This window comes from Aythya marila, assembly GCF_965140915.1.
Source record: "Aythya marila genome assembly, chromosome: 2".
In the NCBI taxonomy this organism is placed as follows: domain Eukaryota; kingdom Metazoa; phylum Chordata; class Aves; order Anseriformes; family Anatidae; genus Aythya; species Aythya marila.
In genome coordinates, this window is record NC_139043.1 from 952,003 (window position 1) to 966,634 (window position 14,632).

Here is a 14,632-nt window from a genome sequence, read left to right on the forward strand (position 1 = left end):
GCCACAGCGAGGCGGGCAACCAGTGAGCGCGTTGCCCGCCTCGCGGCGGCACGCTGGGAACTGCAGTCCCCCCACCGTACCCCTCTCTTATTGGTCAGAACGGCCGTCAACCAGCCGGGAAGTCGCCCTTCTCCCACTCCGATTGGCCGGCGAGCGGGAGGTGGGCGGGGCGCCGGGAGGCTATAAAAGCCGCCCCCCGCGCGGCGCCGCGCAGAGCGGCCTTGCGATTGGCGGCGGGAGCTTTGGCGCCAGCTTCGGGGCGGGCGGCGGCGCTGACAGGAGGCCGGGAGGGACGATGGAGGCCGCGCCGGGCGGCTCACACCGCCGCCGCCTCCTGCTGCTCTCGCCGGCCTCCCCCGCTGCCGTCAAGGCGCTGTTCCCCGCCGAGCTCTCGCCCGTCTCCGACCTCCGCCTCACCATGGAGCAGCTGGGACGCGGCTCGGCCGGGTCAGTCCGCGCGGGCCCCGTGTCCCCCCCATCCCCCCCCCACCTCTGGGGCCTGTTCGCGGCCCTCAGCGAGGTCTGGGGGCTCCGCTCCCTTCAGAGCAGGGCCGGGGGCTCCTCTCCTCCCCTTTCCTCTCCTTTCTTTTTCTCTCCCTACACGTGAGGCGAGGCCCGGGGGGTCCCGTCGCATCCCCTCAGCTCCGGCAGGGCCCCGAGGGGCGCCTCTGCCCCTTTCCCCCTGCAGAAACTGGGCCTCGAGGGCCTCAGCTACCTGCTCCCCCCTCAACTGCTGCCTTCAGGGCCTCTTCTACCTCTCCCTCCCCCCCAAATTACATCCTCGAGGGTCTCCTCTTCCTTCCACCCCCAACTGCAGCCTCGAGGATCCCTTCTTCCCCCTCCTCTTACCCCCCAACTGCAGCCTCGAGGGCCTCTTCTTCCTCCTCCCTCCCCCCCAAATTACCGCCCTGAGGGTCTCCTCTTTTTCCTTTCCCCTCAGCTGTACATCGAGGGTCCCTTCTTCCTCTAACCTCAAAAACTGCAGCCTCGAGGGCCTCTTCTTCCTCCCCCCCCCCAACTGCAGCCTTGAGGAACTCTTATTCCTCCCCCCCCCTCAACTGCAGCCTCGAGGGCCTCCTCTTCCTCCTCCCCCCCCTCTAAACTGCAGCCTCGAGGATCTCTTCTTCCCCCTCCTAACTTCAGCTTTGGGGGCCTCTTCTTCCTCTCCCCCACCCCGAATTGCAGCCTCAAGGGCCTCATCTTCTCCCCGCCCCCTTCCCAACTGCAGCCTCGAGGAACTCTTCTCCCCCCCCCCCAACTGCAGTCTTGAGGGCCTCCTCTTCCTCCTCCCCCCCTCTAAACTGCAGCCTCGAGGATCTCTTCTTCCTCCTTTCCCCCCCAGCTGCAGCCTCAAGGGCCTCCTCTTCCTCTCCCTCTCCCCCAACTGAAGCCTCGAGGGCCGCTTCCACCCCCAAAATGCAGGACCTTGAGCTCATTCCCCACCCCCCAAGCAGTTTTTCCCGTGCTGCCCCCAAACCGAGCCCCCTCCACTGCTCCTCCTCCCTCCACATTCCCCCTTCCCTGCCGCCTTTTTTTTTCCCTCCCGTGCAGGCCCTGCTCCCCTGCCCACACGTGCTGGGGCTCCTGCTGCCTCCTGCCTCCTAGGCCGTGTTCCTCCTCCCCTGGTGGCTCACCACGTGCCACCATCTTCTCCCAGCTCAGGGCATCTGCCTCACTCCGAGCCCTTCCCTGTACTTAGCTCCAAGGCTGCGTGTTTTCCCCTTTCCCAGCTCTTCAATCCGTCCCCTACAGCCCCTGCCTTGCTCTGGCCTCCTGTGCGGTCCTGAGAGCCCTCCTGCTCTTTGCCCTTTGCTTTTTGGCTTTCTATCACTTTCATTTCTGTAATCTGCCTTCTTTATGGTTCTCCCCTCCTTCAGATTCCTGGAATTCCTGCGAGCGGCTCGCACCAGCCCCCTCCACGGTTATTATTCTGTCCTTTGACTTGGTGCCCCTAGCTCGTGCCCTGGTGCACCTTTCCAATTACCTGGCGCGAGGAAAGAAGCCGCCCTGCAGAAGCTCTTCCCATAATTCAGATAACAGAGCGCTCCTGTGCATGATATGCATCTCTGTGAAGCTGCTGGGACCCCTGCCCACATGTGAAGGACGCGTGTGCCTGCAGGGCTCGGGCAGTTCATGCGCTCCTTCAGCTCTGTTGGGCTCTGGCTGCCTCGAGCCCCTTCACCCACACGCTCATCTGATGGTCCCGTGGGAGGGGAGGGTCTTAACTCATCAGTCAGAACTTGAGATCTCACTACTCAACAAAAAAAAAACACCTAAAAGACAATTGTCTAACTTTTTAGATGCAAAGCAATCATTAAATCAGTGACTGCCACAGAGGGTTACAGTCCCACGAAAGATAACTGGGCTCTGATGAAGGTTTTTCTAGTGGATTATATGGGAGGTGCTGCCAGGACTCCAGGCACCGATGTCCTACTCCGTGTTTAAAGTGGTTTTAGTCCTAAAGTTTTATTGCAAAATGACACCTTGCTTTATTAGAGTCTTCATTTGGGAAGGTACAGGATCATGAGAGACTCTGAAGTGTAGTTTCAGAAAGCCCTCATGGTTTGAGTTATTTCCTCTACAAACTCCCTTCTCCAGCCACCCCTCCTCTTCCTCTCTTGGAAGCCTTGTTTCTAACATCACCAGTACTACACGTGTATTGTTTAAAAGAAAAAAACACTGAAATTGAGGTCTCTGAAGGCCCTGAGCATGTCTGTAGGTGCGGTGATCTGGTGGTGGCATTGCCCATGTGTTCAGCAGCACGGAGCACCCAAAAGACTGCTGTCTGCAGGAATTCCTGTACTTGGCTGGCAGTAACTGTTTTGGGTTATGCTTCCCTGTGCTGTATAGCTGCCTTCATATCCTCTTCTGTGTTCCTCACTTTACAAGCATTTAAAACGAGCCCTGAACTTCTTTTACAGTCAGCATGAAAACGCTGAACAAGATCCGGGAAACAAGAATACCAGTGGTCTGCAGAGAACGGTGTCATCGGAGTCAACAGACTCAGGTAGGGTCTTCTCAGGGAGTAAAAACGGGTAAGGGATGAAGGGCACTGAATCTGCACCCTGCTTTCAGGTTTGGGACAGAGCTAATGCTGCCTGCAATCCCTGTAGCCACTTCTCGTCCTCAGGCTCGTGGAGGGCAGGCACATCTCCATCGCTCAGCAAAGCTCCTGCAGTCCCTGTTTTGGGTTGTGGGTTCTTTAATTGTCCCGGAGCATGCTAGCAGCAGAGCTAGCGTGGAGGAAAAACTGGTTCTGGCTCCAGAGGGGGACTCTGACACAGAGAAGTAATCCTAAGGAGGGGAAAGAAAAGCAAGAAAAGACGTGGCTACTGACCTGCTCTGATTTGTGCTCCAGCTAGATTTGTAGAGAGAAAATCCAGATTATCAGGATGTTTTCTGATTGCCTTGATCTGCTCTGTACGTGGCAGTAGGTCAACACCTTATCGTGAGTGGATCAGCCCCTCTTGCAGCAGGGGTGGAAGCTCGAGATAGCCCGAGATAGGCTTCCCCAGGGAACTGGAGCCCCACTATTCTCCAGTCTGTGGGGGCTGGCAGATACTGGCCTGTGAGTGCTGCACGTTGGGGCTGTGGTCTGGAGAACTGAGATAACGTTTCGTTACGCACTGATAGGAGCCAGCACGTATCTGCACCCCGCTCTGAATGGGACCACTTTGGGTTTCTGCCCTTTGCAGGGTGGTAACTTTGAAAGCGAGTGGTTTCTCTCTTTAAACCCAAACCGTGCTAACCTGCCCTGCACGCTTGAATCAAGTGTTCAGCAGGGTTTCCTTTGTGGCTTGGGTTTTGTTTGTGGCTTTTTGCATACAGAAGCTGGCTGTTAATCTTGAAATCTGGGGAGCTGGGTTTTAGGACTGATACTTGCCTAGAAGTACTCTTGATTCGTTTTTTTCCTCCCTCTGGGTGAGATGAATTTTATCAGTGGAAATAAAATAAACAGTTACCTCATAATTTGAAGATTCAGAGAAGCTTCTGATACTTTGCTGGCCCAGTGTTTTCACTGGAGTTTGTGCACCACTTTGTGCATATTTCTTCAAAGGAAGCCAGAAAGTGAGTACAGCTGTCGAGCCTCAAGGGGAGATAGAGATGTAGCCAGCTTGGTTATTCTACTTTATTCTTGGCTTTTTTTTTTTTCCTACCTCCAAAGCTGGTCCCCAGTGTTTACAAAATACTTGTAAGGCTTCAGCTGTGCTGAGACCTCCACCTGTCCTGTTAGCCAGGTGAGTTTTGTAGCTGTTAGCTTAGATCAGTTGCTGAAGTAGCAGCAAGTCTTGGCGTGATCCTACAGAGCATGTTCTGGTAAGCTGTGTGCCTGTCACTAGGGCTTGTGGATACTGTAAAACAGAAGCTCCCTGAGGATCTGTGTTTAAGCAGGTTTCATATCCGACTGTACTTAGAAGAGGCTGTGTAGTTGTAATGTTCTGCTTGTGTTATTTTTGCTTATGGGGTGCTTTGTTTTTGTTTACAGTGCACCAGTATGTGTTAAAAATGGCCTTTTTTTTTTTTTCTTAACAGATGTAACTGAGAACATGGCTTAAAAAAAGTAAAGGATTAAATGACTAAGATATATGTGAGAGAATAAGCCAAGATTATTCCACGTTAGGTGACTCAGTGTCTTTTTGGGGAATTCTATAGCGAAGCCCAGTAACTTGTGTTTGCTTGGTGCTAAGACACTGCTTGTTAGAAAATGTCTGTCTGTCTTATGCAGGTTGTGCCTTGGATTCACCCAGCCCTCTGACCTCCAACGACATCATGGAAGAAACGTACGTAACCCTAAGCTAAGCCTGACTTCTGTTTCATGCTGTACTACTAACAAATACAGGCTAATGAGAACCTTGATGTGTTTTTTTTGTTGTTTTTTTCCTTTGGTGTGGCATGTGTGCAGTGTGTTTTTGTCTCAGACTTCTAGAAGTGTGTGCTTTAGTGCTGTGCAGATGCTGGCTCGCTGTCTTGTCTGTGTCCCAGAGTACTTGCAGGTCTTGGGGCTGCGTTGGTGTTGTACTAACTCAGCCATTTGTGTGTGACACTGGTGCCTTACAAGGGTCTGAGGCTGCACCAAGTCACATGGAGTTTTGCCCTCAGCACTTACTCTGTAACTTTTGCTTGTGTATGCTTTAACTGGTACAAAGCAGTTGTTTTTAGCTTGGAATTTGCCTCTCCCAATTCAAGTTTTAAAAAGATCCTTTGTCCTTTATTTATGTGGGCCAAATGCCTTTGGTTCCTGATTTACCAAGCTTTTATTCCTTTAATCTAGCTCCTTGTCTAGATGATGCTGAGAGGAAAGCAGGATTCCAGTTAGTGCTTTGAAAACTGGGATGGGATAAGCTGGCTGTAAATACCTCTTGAGAAGGACAAAGCGTCATCAAAAAGCATGTTGGCTTCTGTTTAGCATAATGCTCTGACTTAAATAAAAGGCTGACTTTTAGTCTACTATCCTTTGCTAACTGTGGGGCATCTCAATTTCAGGTTTGAGAAGGCGATTCTTGAATCTAGCAGACTGAAGTAAGTATTTTTGTTTTAACTTTATCAGCGACTGTTCTGGATTTGCCTCTAGCTTATAATTCTGTTGGAAAAAAAAAAAAGTGAGTTCTACTCACATTTATTTCAACATTGTCTTTTAAAAGATAGTAATCTTGGTTCTTTTTTGTTGTAGCATTCGACTGCCTCTCAGAAGAATACATTCACTGCCAGTAAGTGAGGGTGGTATTGATCTTGTGTAAATGTTAAAGGATTTCGTGTGTTAAGTGTTTTTAGTTGGATCTGTCCCACATCTTGCTAATTTCTTGGCTTCAAGAACAGCTGCTGTGGTGCTTGACTTAAACTGTCAAAATGACAGCTTCTAAACTTGAAATCTTGTCCACGTGTTGATGTAAAACTTCAGTTCTGTAGCTTTGTCAGCAGTGCAATTGGAGAAATGCATTTTGATACCTGCATGAGATGTCCTGCACATAGGTGCCCCAACTTGCAGATGAATGCTTTATATTCCTGATAACTCCTCTTTTGCTTAAGATCTGGTTGTGCAAAGGTTACAACATGACACTAAACTAGCATTTCTCTATGAATTTTGTAGCAGAGGCTCCTGGGATCCAGTCCTGCTCTGAAGAGAAGCCATTCAGATTCTCTGGATTGTGATGCTTTTCAACTCTTAGAGCAAAATGAAAACAAGGAGAATGTAAGCATTGGTTTTTTCTCCCGAGATGATTGTGTAAGAGGTGATAGCGAGGAAGCTGAATTAGCACACCCCTTCCTCAGCAGGCACAGTGGAAGAGGCTTTGCTTGGTGCCTGCCAGACTACAGCTCAGATGTGACAAAGTTTTTGCACAGCTTATCTCGGGGAAACTTGCAGTGAAGTGCAGCAACACTGATTATAATAGTGACTGCCAACTGACTACAGATTAATAAAAATTGGGAAGGCTTTGGCTGTGCAGGTCTTCCTTTGTGCTATAGGACCTGCCTAGTCTGTGGCAGGGCAAAATGTTTTCATAGTGCTACCTTTAGGTAGCTGTGAGGGGGCTGCATGGTTCACCATATCTTTTTTCACTGCTGATATAAGGAACTTGGGTTCCTCAGCAGCACAAATGCTCTTTTATCTACTTGGTCTGTATGGCCTGGCTGCTGGACATGCCATCGATAGGTCTCTGCAGAAAAGTGGTGCTCAGGAGCCAGGGCCTGTCACCTAGCAACAAACATAATTCTGTTGACCAAGGCACAGCCTTGGCTGCCTTAAAAATGATCTCTTTTGCAGAGAAATTGACTACCAAAAGAAATTAAAAAAAAAAAAATAAAAATAAAAGTCCTTAAACCTGCAGATAACAAGAGGATGAAAGCTTGGTTACGTTAAATGAATCACTATTGTAACATCTTTACTTTGAAAACATTCACGCTCCAATTTCTGTTGGCAGCAGGGAACTTAACATCCAACATGTCAGCTTAAAGAAAGAAGATGCAATGATCCTAGCAACTTCCACAGCTTGTTTTGGTTAAAACGATCGCTTTTCTGTTTTTGAATTCAGGAATCATTTGAGTTTAAGAAGCCAACCAAACCAGCTTCTCGTAGTTCTGTGCACGTCCATTCCCGTGATGGCAAAGGTGTTCCTGGACAAAGGCAAAATTCCTCCTCAGCTCAGGGAGTAAGTACCGTGGTGTCCTAGTCAACTAATTTCCCACCTAATCCTCTGCCTACGTACTGTTAGGGAAGAGGAAGAATTGCATCGTGGTTCTAAGACACTGCTGTTTGTTGTCACTATTCATGTGCCAAATAGGAAAGCTCATCTATCTGTCAGATGAGAAAACTCTTCTTGTGTTTGGCTCATGAGAGGTTGTTCTGTAGTCTGTGGAAGATGAGTAAATACAGAGCTGAGGCAATGCTGCAGTAAGTCAAGTGAATGGGGATGTAAATGTGGAATAGATAAAGTTAATTTGTAATTGGTTCTGTTATCAGGAAAGTGGATATTTGTATTGATGCAGATGCATTGGGAACAAAGAAGCCAACTGTGTAGATGCAACTGGATCTTATCCAGATATGACACACAGGAAAAAAATATTACTTGATGTGCTATTGCTTTGCAAAACTTTGCAGAATCAATTGGAAAACAAACATGATGGATCCTTGCACAGAAACAGAGCTGAGGGGCCAAGTCTTCTCTCCACTCTTTGAATCTGGTAGTACTTCATCATGCTTAGTACTCCTGATCTTGTACCTGGGAACTATGGAGATGAATATTCCTGTTCCTATGACACACTAATGAAACACTCTGCAGATGTAAGGATCAAATAAAGTACTGGAACTCAGTCTGGGGTTTGCTCGAGTCCATCTATTCAAAATGCTGGGATAACCTCCATCTTTTCTGTAGTTTAGTGAGCAGCATGGCATCACCTCTGTTTACAGTATCCTACTGTAAAGAGAGAATATTAAAGCTAGCTATTTTTTCCTCAGTTTCCATCTAATGAAATACCCACGGGTGAGCTGGAAAACCACAGGTCAGCTTTCCAGCAGCAGTCACCTCTAGCTTCCTCTGAAAGCGAAGATGATGATGGATTCCTAGAGCTCTTAGATGAGCAAGATTTGAAGGTATGTACAAAATATCAACACTTAAAATCATCTCTGTATAACGTTAAGTCTGCCAACAATATGTCTGCAGCTCATGTGTGTTCTAGAAGTCAGTGCAGTGTTATGTCAGTCTGCAAAAAGCCAGGTACTAAGGGTTCCTGAAAGACTTATCTTTTGCAATGCTTCCATTTTTCTGTTTTTCTGTGTGCTGTTTCCTAGTGCAGGCAGTGGTATTTGCTTGGTGGGAGAGCAGCAGTTAAAGGTATTGCTGCTGTTCTGTTGGTAGTTGAATTGCATCACTAGGAAGAATTATTTGAGTAGTTGGTATTTTCTAAAGAAAACTTGTTGAAGAGCTAGAGGTAATATTTGCTTTCAAGACTATTTCTAATTGAACTTGAGAAGCTTAATGCTTTGGAAGAGTATTGCTGTTAAGTAACAATTGATATAACTTACCTGTTCCAACATGTGTCAGCTCATTCTGTTACTTTATTGAGTATTGGGCTAGTAATTGAGCTGAATTCCGAAACCTGCTCTGGCAGCTGAATTAAATTGCCATGTTTGCCCAAGCTATGCAAGAGCCTTAGATATTTACAGTGTCTGTCCCTGGTGAAATAAATGAGAATGAACTTTCATTTCCCAGAATGATGAGGAGATGCCATCTGACGTGGCAAGCCTCTGGACTGCACCGCTAGTCATGAGGAAAACGGACATGCGGGTGAGTGCTCAAGCAGAGCACAACAGAACAGAGATGGGAACTTTGTTCTGGCAGACATTTTCACTCCTGGGAAAAGTGATCACACTGCCTCTGATCCTACATCCCGTATAACAAAACAAGATGTAGTATAAAAACCGTACACTATTTTGTAATTGCTAAAGCCTGATGCCTGAAAGGTTGTGTCAGTGTAGAACAATGCTCATTGCATGCATGTATCTGTTAACTTTTTACTAAAACACTTCATAAATGCAGGAAGATTTTGACTTCCCTTATCAGATACTTGTTGACATATCTTGAAAACATTTTTCACAGGCTTACCTGAAGTGCCTGTAGCCCCGTCTTCTGATAATAGACTGTGAGGGCAGTTCAGTCTTGCAGCAGAAGGCTTTTAATCTGCTGGTAGATTGTCTGCTAATTGATAGAAAGCACTCTGCCAGCACATCTCATTGTGCTCTACGCTCACCCAGTCTGCACAGCAAGAGACAAGTGTTGTTGGCAGTGTAGGTCCCCAATTTAGATGACCTTATTTCCTTCCTGCTGTTGTTATGCAGTGACTGTCTTATATAAGGCAAAACTTTCAATAGTCTGAAAGCCTGAGGCTGGCTTAATTTTTAATCTTAATCTTTGCTAGACAACTCTAACTTCTCTCCTTGTAGGCCAAACGATGCCGCTTGTTTGGCTCTTCAGCTCTGCCCAGTGGTGTAGGCAGAACTACCCAGAAAAGGATGGAGAGGTCGCAGGAAGAGAATTCTCCAGGGAAAAGCAAGAAGAGGAAAAGCCTGCCTGGAACACCATCCGAAGACGCAACGGTTGGTGGCTTGGCATTCAGTGTTGTGGCAGAGAATTAATTAAGCGGGGAAGGTGAAATACAGTTGCCTAGTTTATGAAGGCTAACGAATTGATCTATCCAAAATTTGTGCATAGTGTAGGGGCTGAGGGGAGTTGGGGCACTAGTTGTATGCTCCTGAACCTGTTCTCCTGTGAGCCAAAAGGGAAACTGAGTCACGGTTCAGGGTGTCAGCAAACACGGAGTTTGGTTACGCTGTGGGGAAGGGGTCTCTGCTGTCAGTGCTCAGTGTTCTGCTCTAATCTGTCTCCCTCTAGAATTTGAAGATAGTAAAGACACAATCCTCTGCAGCAGAGATTGAAAGCATTTTGGACAGTGATCAGAGAGACCTTATTGGTGACTTCTCAAAGGTAATTAAGTGATTTGTATTAATTCTCTTTTGGTAGAGTTGTGTTGAACCAGCCCAAGCGAAGCACTTCTCTTCAGCAGTACATAATCAAATTACTGGTGAAGGCTGTCACTGAGAATGGTGCTTTCATAAGTTAGATGTGATTATTTTCTGGTCATTCAAAAATATTTACAAAATCCCTTCAGTTCAGGAGCCAAAGAAAAGCTGTCCTCGAATTTTAGAATTGTTTTAGCTCTTAAGCGTTGCTGAAGAGATTCTGGTCAATAAAGCATTTGTCTTACAAAGTTAGCTGCTGGATGCCCTGCTACCAAGTATGTGGGACATGCTTGGAATTTCTCAATTAAATGCTGTCTGTTTTCTAGGGTTATTTGTTCCACACTGTTGATGGGAAGCATCAAGATTTAAAATACATCGACTCGGAAATGGTATGTATTCCAGGGAGAGTAAGGAAAACTCTTCATTTATTAAAAGTATCTGAAAATATCTAAACTGTATTGTTGTATGGGTTTTCTTTTTTTTTTTTTTTTTTTTTTTTCAGATTGTGTCTGTGCTGACTGGAAAATTTGCAAGCTTCATCAAGGAATGTGTGATAATTGACTGTAGATATCCATACGAGTATGAAGGGGGACACATTAAGGTTTGTTGCTGACTCTGTACAAGCAATGTGGAGCTGTCTGAAGTTGCCTCTCGGGCAAAATGGGGACACTTGGCACCATGTGGGGCTCTTCTTTACTTCTTAGGAGTGTCTCAGACCATGTGTATCTTCTGGCTGAGGTGCCCAGGGAGGTTTGGGATCCCGTTATGCCTGCACACTGCATGAATCTCAGGGTACCGAGCGCTCACTTGGTTCACAAAGTGACTGCACGTTGAGGAGGGAGCCATTCCCTTTCCTTAACCAGAGGAGGTGGCCCGTGTGGCAAGCAGGGAGATGTTAAAGAAGAGGAAGATGTGAAATATTCAATTGTCCAGCATCCTGATATCCAGGGGAGCTAAGATTAGAATAGTTTATTTCATTTAAATGGTCACTTCATCTTTAGAACAAAGGGCTGTGGAAAGCATAATTGTTCTTGGTGTCAGGTAAGCTGGCTGGCCCTCAAACGCGGTGAGGTGGGAGGTGAAATCCAACCAGCCACAGCCTCCTGCTGTTGAAATGGCCACCTGGGGCTGTTCACAGTCACTCAGGGCAGTGTTAGATTGTGTGTGTAACGTTCTGCTTGAGTTTGAAGCTTTGTTCCCAATGTTCTCCTCTGGGAAACTTGAGGAGAAAGCTGCTCGCGAGGAAGCGGGGCAGGTTTGTTGCTGTTCTCCTTTACTTGGGCACGACTGGTGCTTAGGGACACGGTTTAGTGGGTGACATTGGTAGCAGGGGGATGGCTGGAAAAGACCTCCAAGATCATCTGCTCCAAGCTCTGATTCTGTGACTGCCTCTGCAGGGTGCTGTAAATTTCCATATGGAAGAGGACGTGGAAGACTTCTTGCTGAAGAAGCCAATCCGGCCGTCGGAGAACAAACGGGTGATCATAGTGTTCCACTGCGAGTTCTCTTCAGAGCGGGGCCCGCGGATGTGAGTTACCCCACAACACCAGACACAAACTGCCCGCTGTGCTAGGCGAGGGCAAAGCTTTCCGGGAGGCACCAGTTTCTGTGTTGGCGTGCTACTGAACGTGTGGTTTAGCACGAGTAGATGCTGCTGGTGCGCTGGAACACTTAAAAGTGGAAAGTGCAATGCAGTTAGCCGCACTTCACAGCGAGTCTGGCTTGCTGGTGCTTCCCTAACGGGCAGCAGCTTGCTACCACAGCCCAAGGAGTGGGAGGCTGGGGGGAGCAGTGGCTCCACGTGGTACTTGTCGAAGGCAAGATGTGATGTGGGGTCTGTTCCTGCGGCAGGTGCCGGTTTGTGAGGGAGCGGGACAGGCTGGGTAACGAATACCCCAACCTCCACTACCCAGAGCTCTATGTCCTGAAGGGAGGCTACAGGGATTTCTTCCTAAGATGCCGTGTAAGTAACACTTAAATTCAACCCTTCTGTTTTCATACTCAAAGAGGAGAAAAGATAAGTAAATACCCCAATTTCCTGGAGTGGCTTTTTCTGCTTTGTTCCGTGCTCTGCTGTTTTGAGAGCAGTTAACATTTGGCAGTGACGTTCCCTTCACTTCTCTAAGCTGATTCCATACCTTACAGCTGTCTTGCTGCTGTAGCTGAAATGTTTTTCTGCTTGTCTCTAGAGTAAAACACAAAACTGTTTTCTGCCTTTTTGTAAGAACCAGGAGTTTAAAATGTCATTCAGAGAAGGAATTTAAGACTGCTTTCGCCTGCAAGGACTAGGAGAGAAGAGAGAGGCCTGACAGTAATTGCTGTATGACGAATGGAGATGTCAAGTCGTATGCTATACTAAAAAAGCAAAATTGGAAGCGCAAAGCTTGAGTTTTTCAACTCCTAACTCAGAAAAGGAGACTAATAGATGCCCAGCAGCTCCTCCCAGCACCGTGATGGTGGTGTTTCTTCTATTGCTTGTTTTCTGGTGCTTTGGCATTTCAGCTGTTGGCTGTTCCTCCTTGTTCTGGCACAAACTAGGCTGTGGCCTGATTTGCTTTAGTCCCTGTCAGGGCCTCACACTTCTGAGTATCTCTTAGATCACCTTCCTGTGCATTTCCAAACAGGTGGGAGGGATTCCTTCAGCCTTTCTGCAGCCAGGGTGTCAGCAGCAGGGCAGGGCTGTGTGCTGGTCCCCACGTTTGCCCACGTGCTGTTTCCCACCTCATTGGGATGTTGTGTCTAGCAGCATTTGGGCCCACTTGGGGTTACTGCTGCTCATGACAGTCATGTTTTTTGGCTTTCCTGCGTGGCCGTGGATGCCCCAGGGGTTGTTTCTGGCCCCTTGGCCGCACTCCTGAGATGGGAGGACTGGGGGCCTCAAGGTGGCAGCACGGGACAGCCGATGGCAGCGCTCACTGCTCTCAGATCTGAGAGCCAGGAGCTGCCAGGCCTGGAGATGCATTTTTCAAATCTTTGTTATTTCAAGGTGAACGCTGGACAGGCTTCCTTAGTTTGCTAGCACTACTTACTGATGTCTGCCAGAAAAGTGGGGTGAGAGCTCAGTGCACAGGGCTGAAAGTCCTTAATTTGATAACTACCCCTTCTGAAGTAGCTGTAATCTGAATGTCACTCAGCTTTGCTCACGAACGCCTGGTATGCGGCTCCTGCTGCTGCTCCAGCCCAGTGGGCTCAGTTCTGTTTGCTCTGGAGGCCGTTGTCTGAGCGGCTGCTGCCAGGCCCTGGCGATGTGTCAGGTCTCAGAGCACTGAGGTGAAACCAGCTTCTCTTTCCCCAGAGCTTCTGCGAGCCCCAGAGCTACCGCCCCATGCACCACGAGGACTTTAAAGAAGACTTGAAAAGATTTCGCACCAAAAGCCGAACCTGGGCTGGTGAGAGGAGCAAAAGGGAACTGTACAGCCGCTTGAAGAAGCTCTGAGGGCTGATGGGATGAGCAAAGACTGCGCGCTGCGGGGTCGGGGGGAGCTGTAGCGGGAGGGAAGCCTGCTCCTTGCTGGTGGTTACCGGGTGCCAGCCCTCTCCTCATCTGTCCTAACGGCAACGCTGCGGCCGCAGGCTTCAACCGAGCAACCCAGGTACTGGCTGGAGGCTGCCTGTGCTCAATATTCTTTTGCTGCCTCATGGAAACGGCTTCTCACGCTCTGACATCCACAAACTGCCTAGCAGCCTGCCCCAGGAGGCTGTCCTCTGCGGTGCACGTTGGCCTGGCATGTGGTGCGAGGAGGGGAGGACGTTTTAGTGCCTGTCAGTTTTTTTAAATGCCTTATTTTATTTAAATACAGTCAAGTGAAGCGAAGACGGCTGCAGTTGAATCATCTGGGGTGTACTCAAACTTTGTTCCTGCTGAAGGGCAGCCTGTGGTGGGGGTGCGGGTGGAGGTTTTGTTCTTTTTTTCTCAGCTGCAGCTTGGGTTGTGCTGTTAGCGTAACGCATGGTGGTGCAGCACGATGGAAACATTTCCTTACAGCCAGGGCTTCCACGTCGCTGAGCTCCCGTGTGATGCTGAGGGAAGCCTCCTGAAGAAATACCTGTGGGGAAATTGCTTTTTTTTTATATATATAGATATTATGTTCGCCTCATTTACTTAATCTCAATTGCTTTATTTTGTATTAACTTGAATTTAGCTGCTGCTTTAGTTCTAAAGAAATCGGTGTCTCCAAGTGGGCAGAATCTCTGGGAACTGATTTCAGGAATGGACTGCCTCGGGTGATCCTGGGAACACCAGGTGCCAAAGCTGTCACAAAGCTCTCAGCAGCGACGTTTGCTGCTGCTGCTCCCTCCCAGGCCGTGTATTCGTGTCGTGAAATGTGTCCAGGAGAGAGCCTGGCCGGGAGGAACCAGGCTCAGCCTGTCCACGTGCCTCCGTGAGGCTGCTCTGAAGCTGCTCCTGCTGCCGTGGGTTTGACTTCAGCTCTCCAGTAGCCGAGCCTCTGCCAGGAGAGGCAGGAAACACAATTAATTGCAGAAAGAAGAATTCCTCGGGTAGTTTTGTACCCTAGGGCTGAGCCGTGCGAACTGCCCACCTAAAGCAGGGCTTGCAGTTCCGTGGCATAGCAGGGACCAAAAACCTAAAGTGCTAAAACTGCTTTGCTGCCCCTT

The 14,632-nt window shown here is 48.4% G+C and overlaps 1 protein-coding gene across 1 annotated transcript; it reads left to right on the forward strand.

The window, feature by feature from the left end:
* Positions 1-247: 247 nt before the first annotated feature.
* Positions 248-14,344, forward strand: CDC25A (cell division cycle 25A). The gene is made up of 16 exons (XM_082752429.1): positions 248-442; positions 2,926-3,007; positions 4,727-4,781; positions 5,485-5,520; positions 5,672-5,708; positions 6,089-6,190; positions 7,032-7,148; positions 7,955-8,089; positions 8,709-8,783; positions 9,440-9,592; positions 9,888-9,980; positions 10,342-10,404; positions 10,518-10,616; positions 11,413-11,543; positions 11,867-11,978; positions 13,311-14,344. Exons 1-16 carry the CDS (start codon positions 296-298, stop codon positions 13,449-13,451), a joined length of 1,578 nt encoding a protein of 525 aa, XP_082608555.1. The 5' UTR covers positions 248-295; the 3' UTR covers positions 13,452-14,344.
* The last annotated feature ends 288 nt before the right edge of the window (positions 14,345-14,632 follow it).

Bases quoted from the DNA above. Each gene is read 5' to 3' on its own strand.
- CDC25A (XM_082752429.1), top strand. From the start codon at position 296: ATGGAGGCCGCGCCGGGCGGCTCACACCGCCGCCGCCTCCTGCTGCTC. The intron at 5,709-6,088 runs GTAAGTGAGGGT...TGAATTTTGTAG, and splicing joins GAAGAATACATTCACTGCCA to CAGAGGCTCCTGGGATCCAG. The intron at 9,593-9,887 runs GTTGGTGGCTTG...GTCTCCCTCTAG, and splicing joins CACCATCCGAAGACGCAACG to AATTTGAAGATAGTAAAGAC.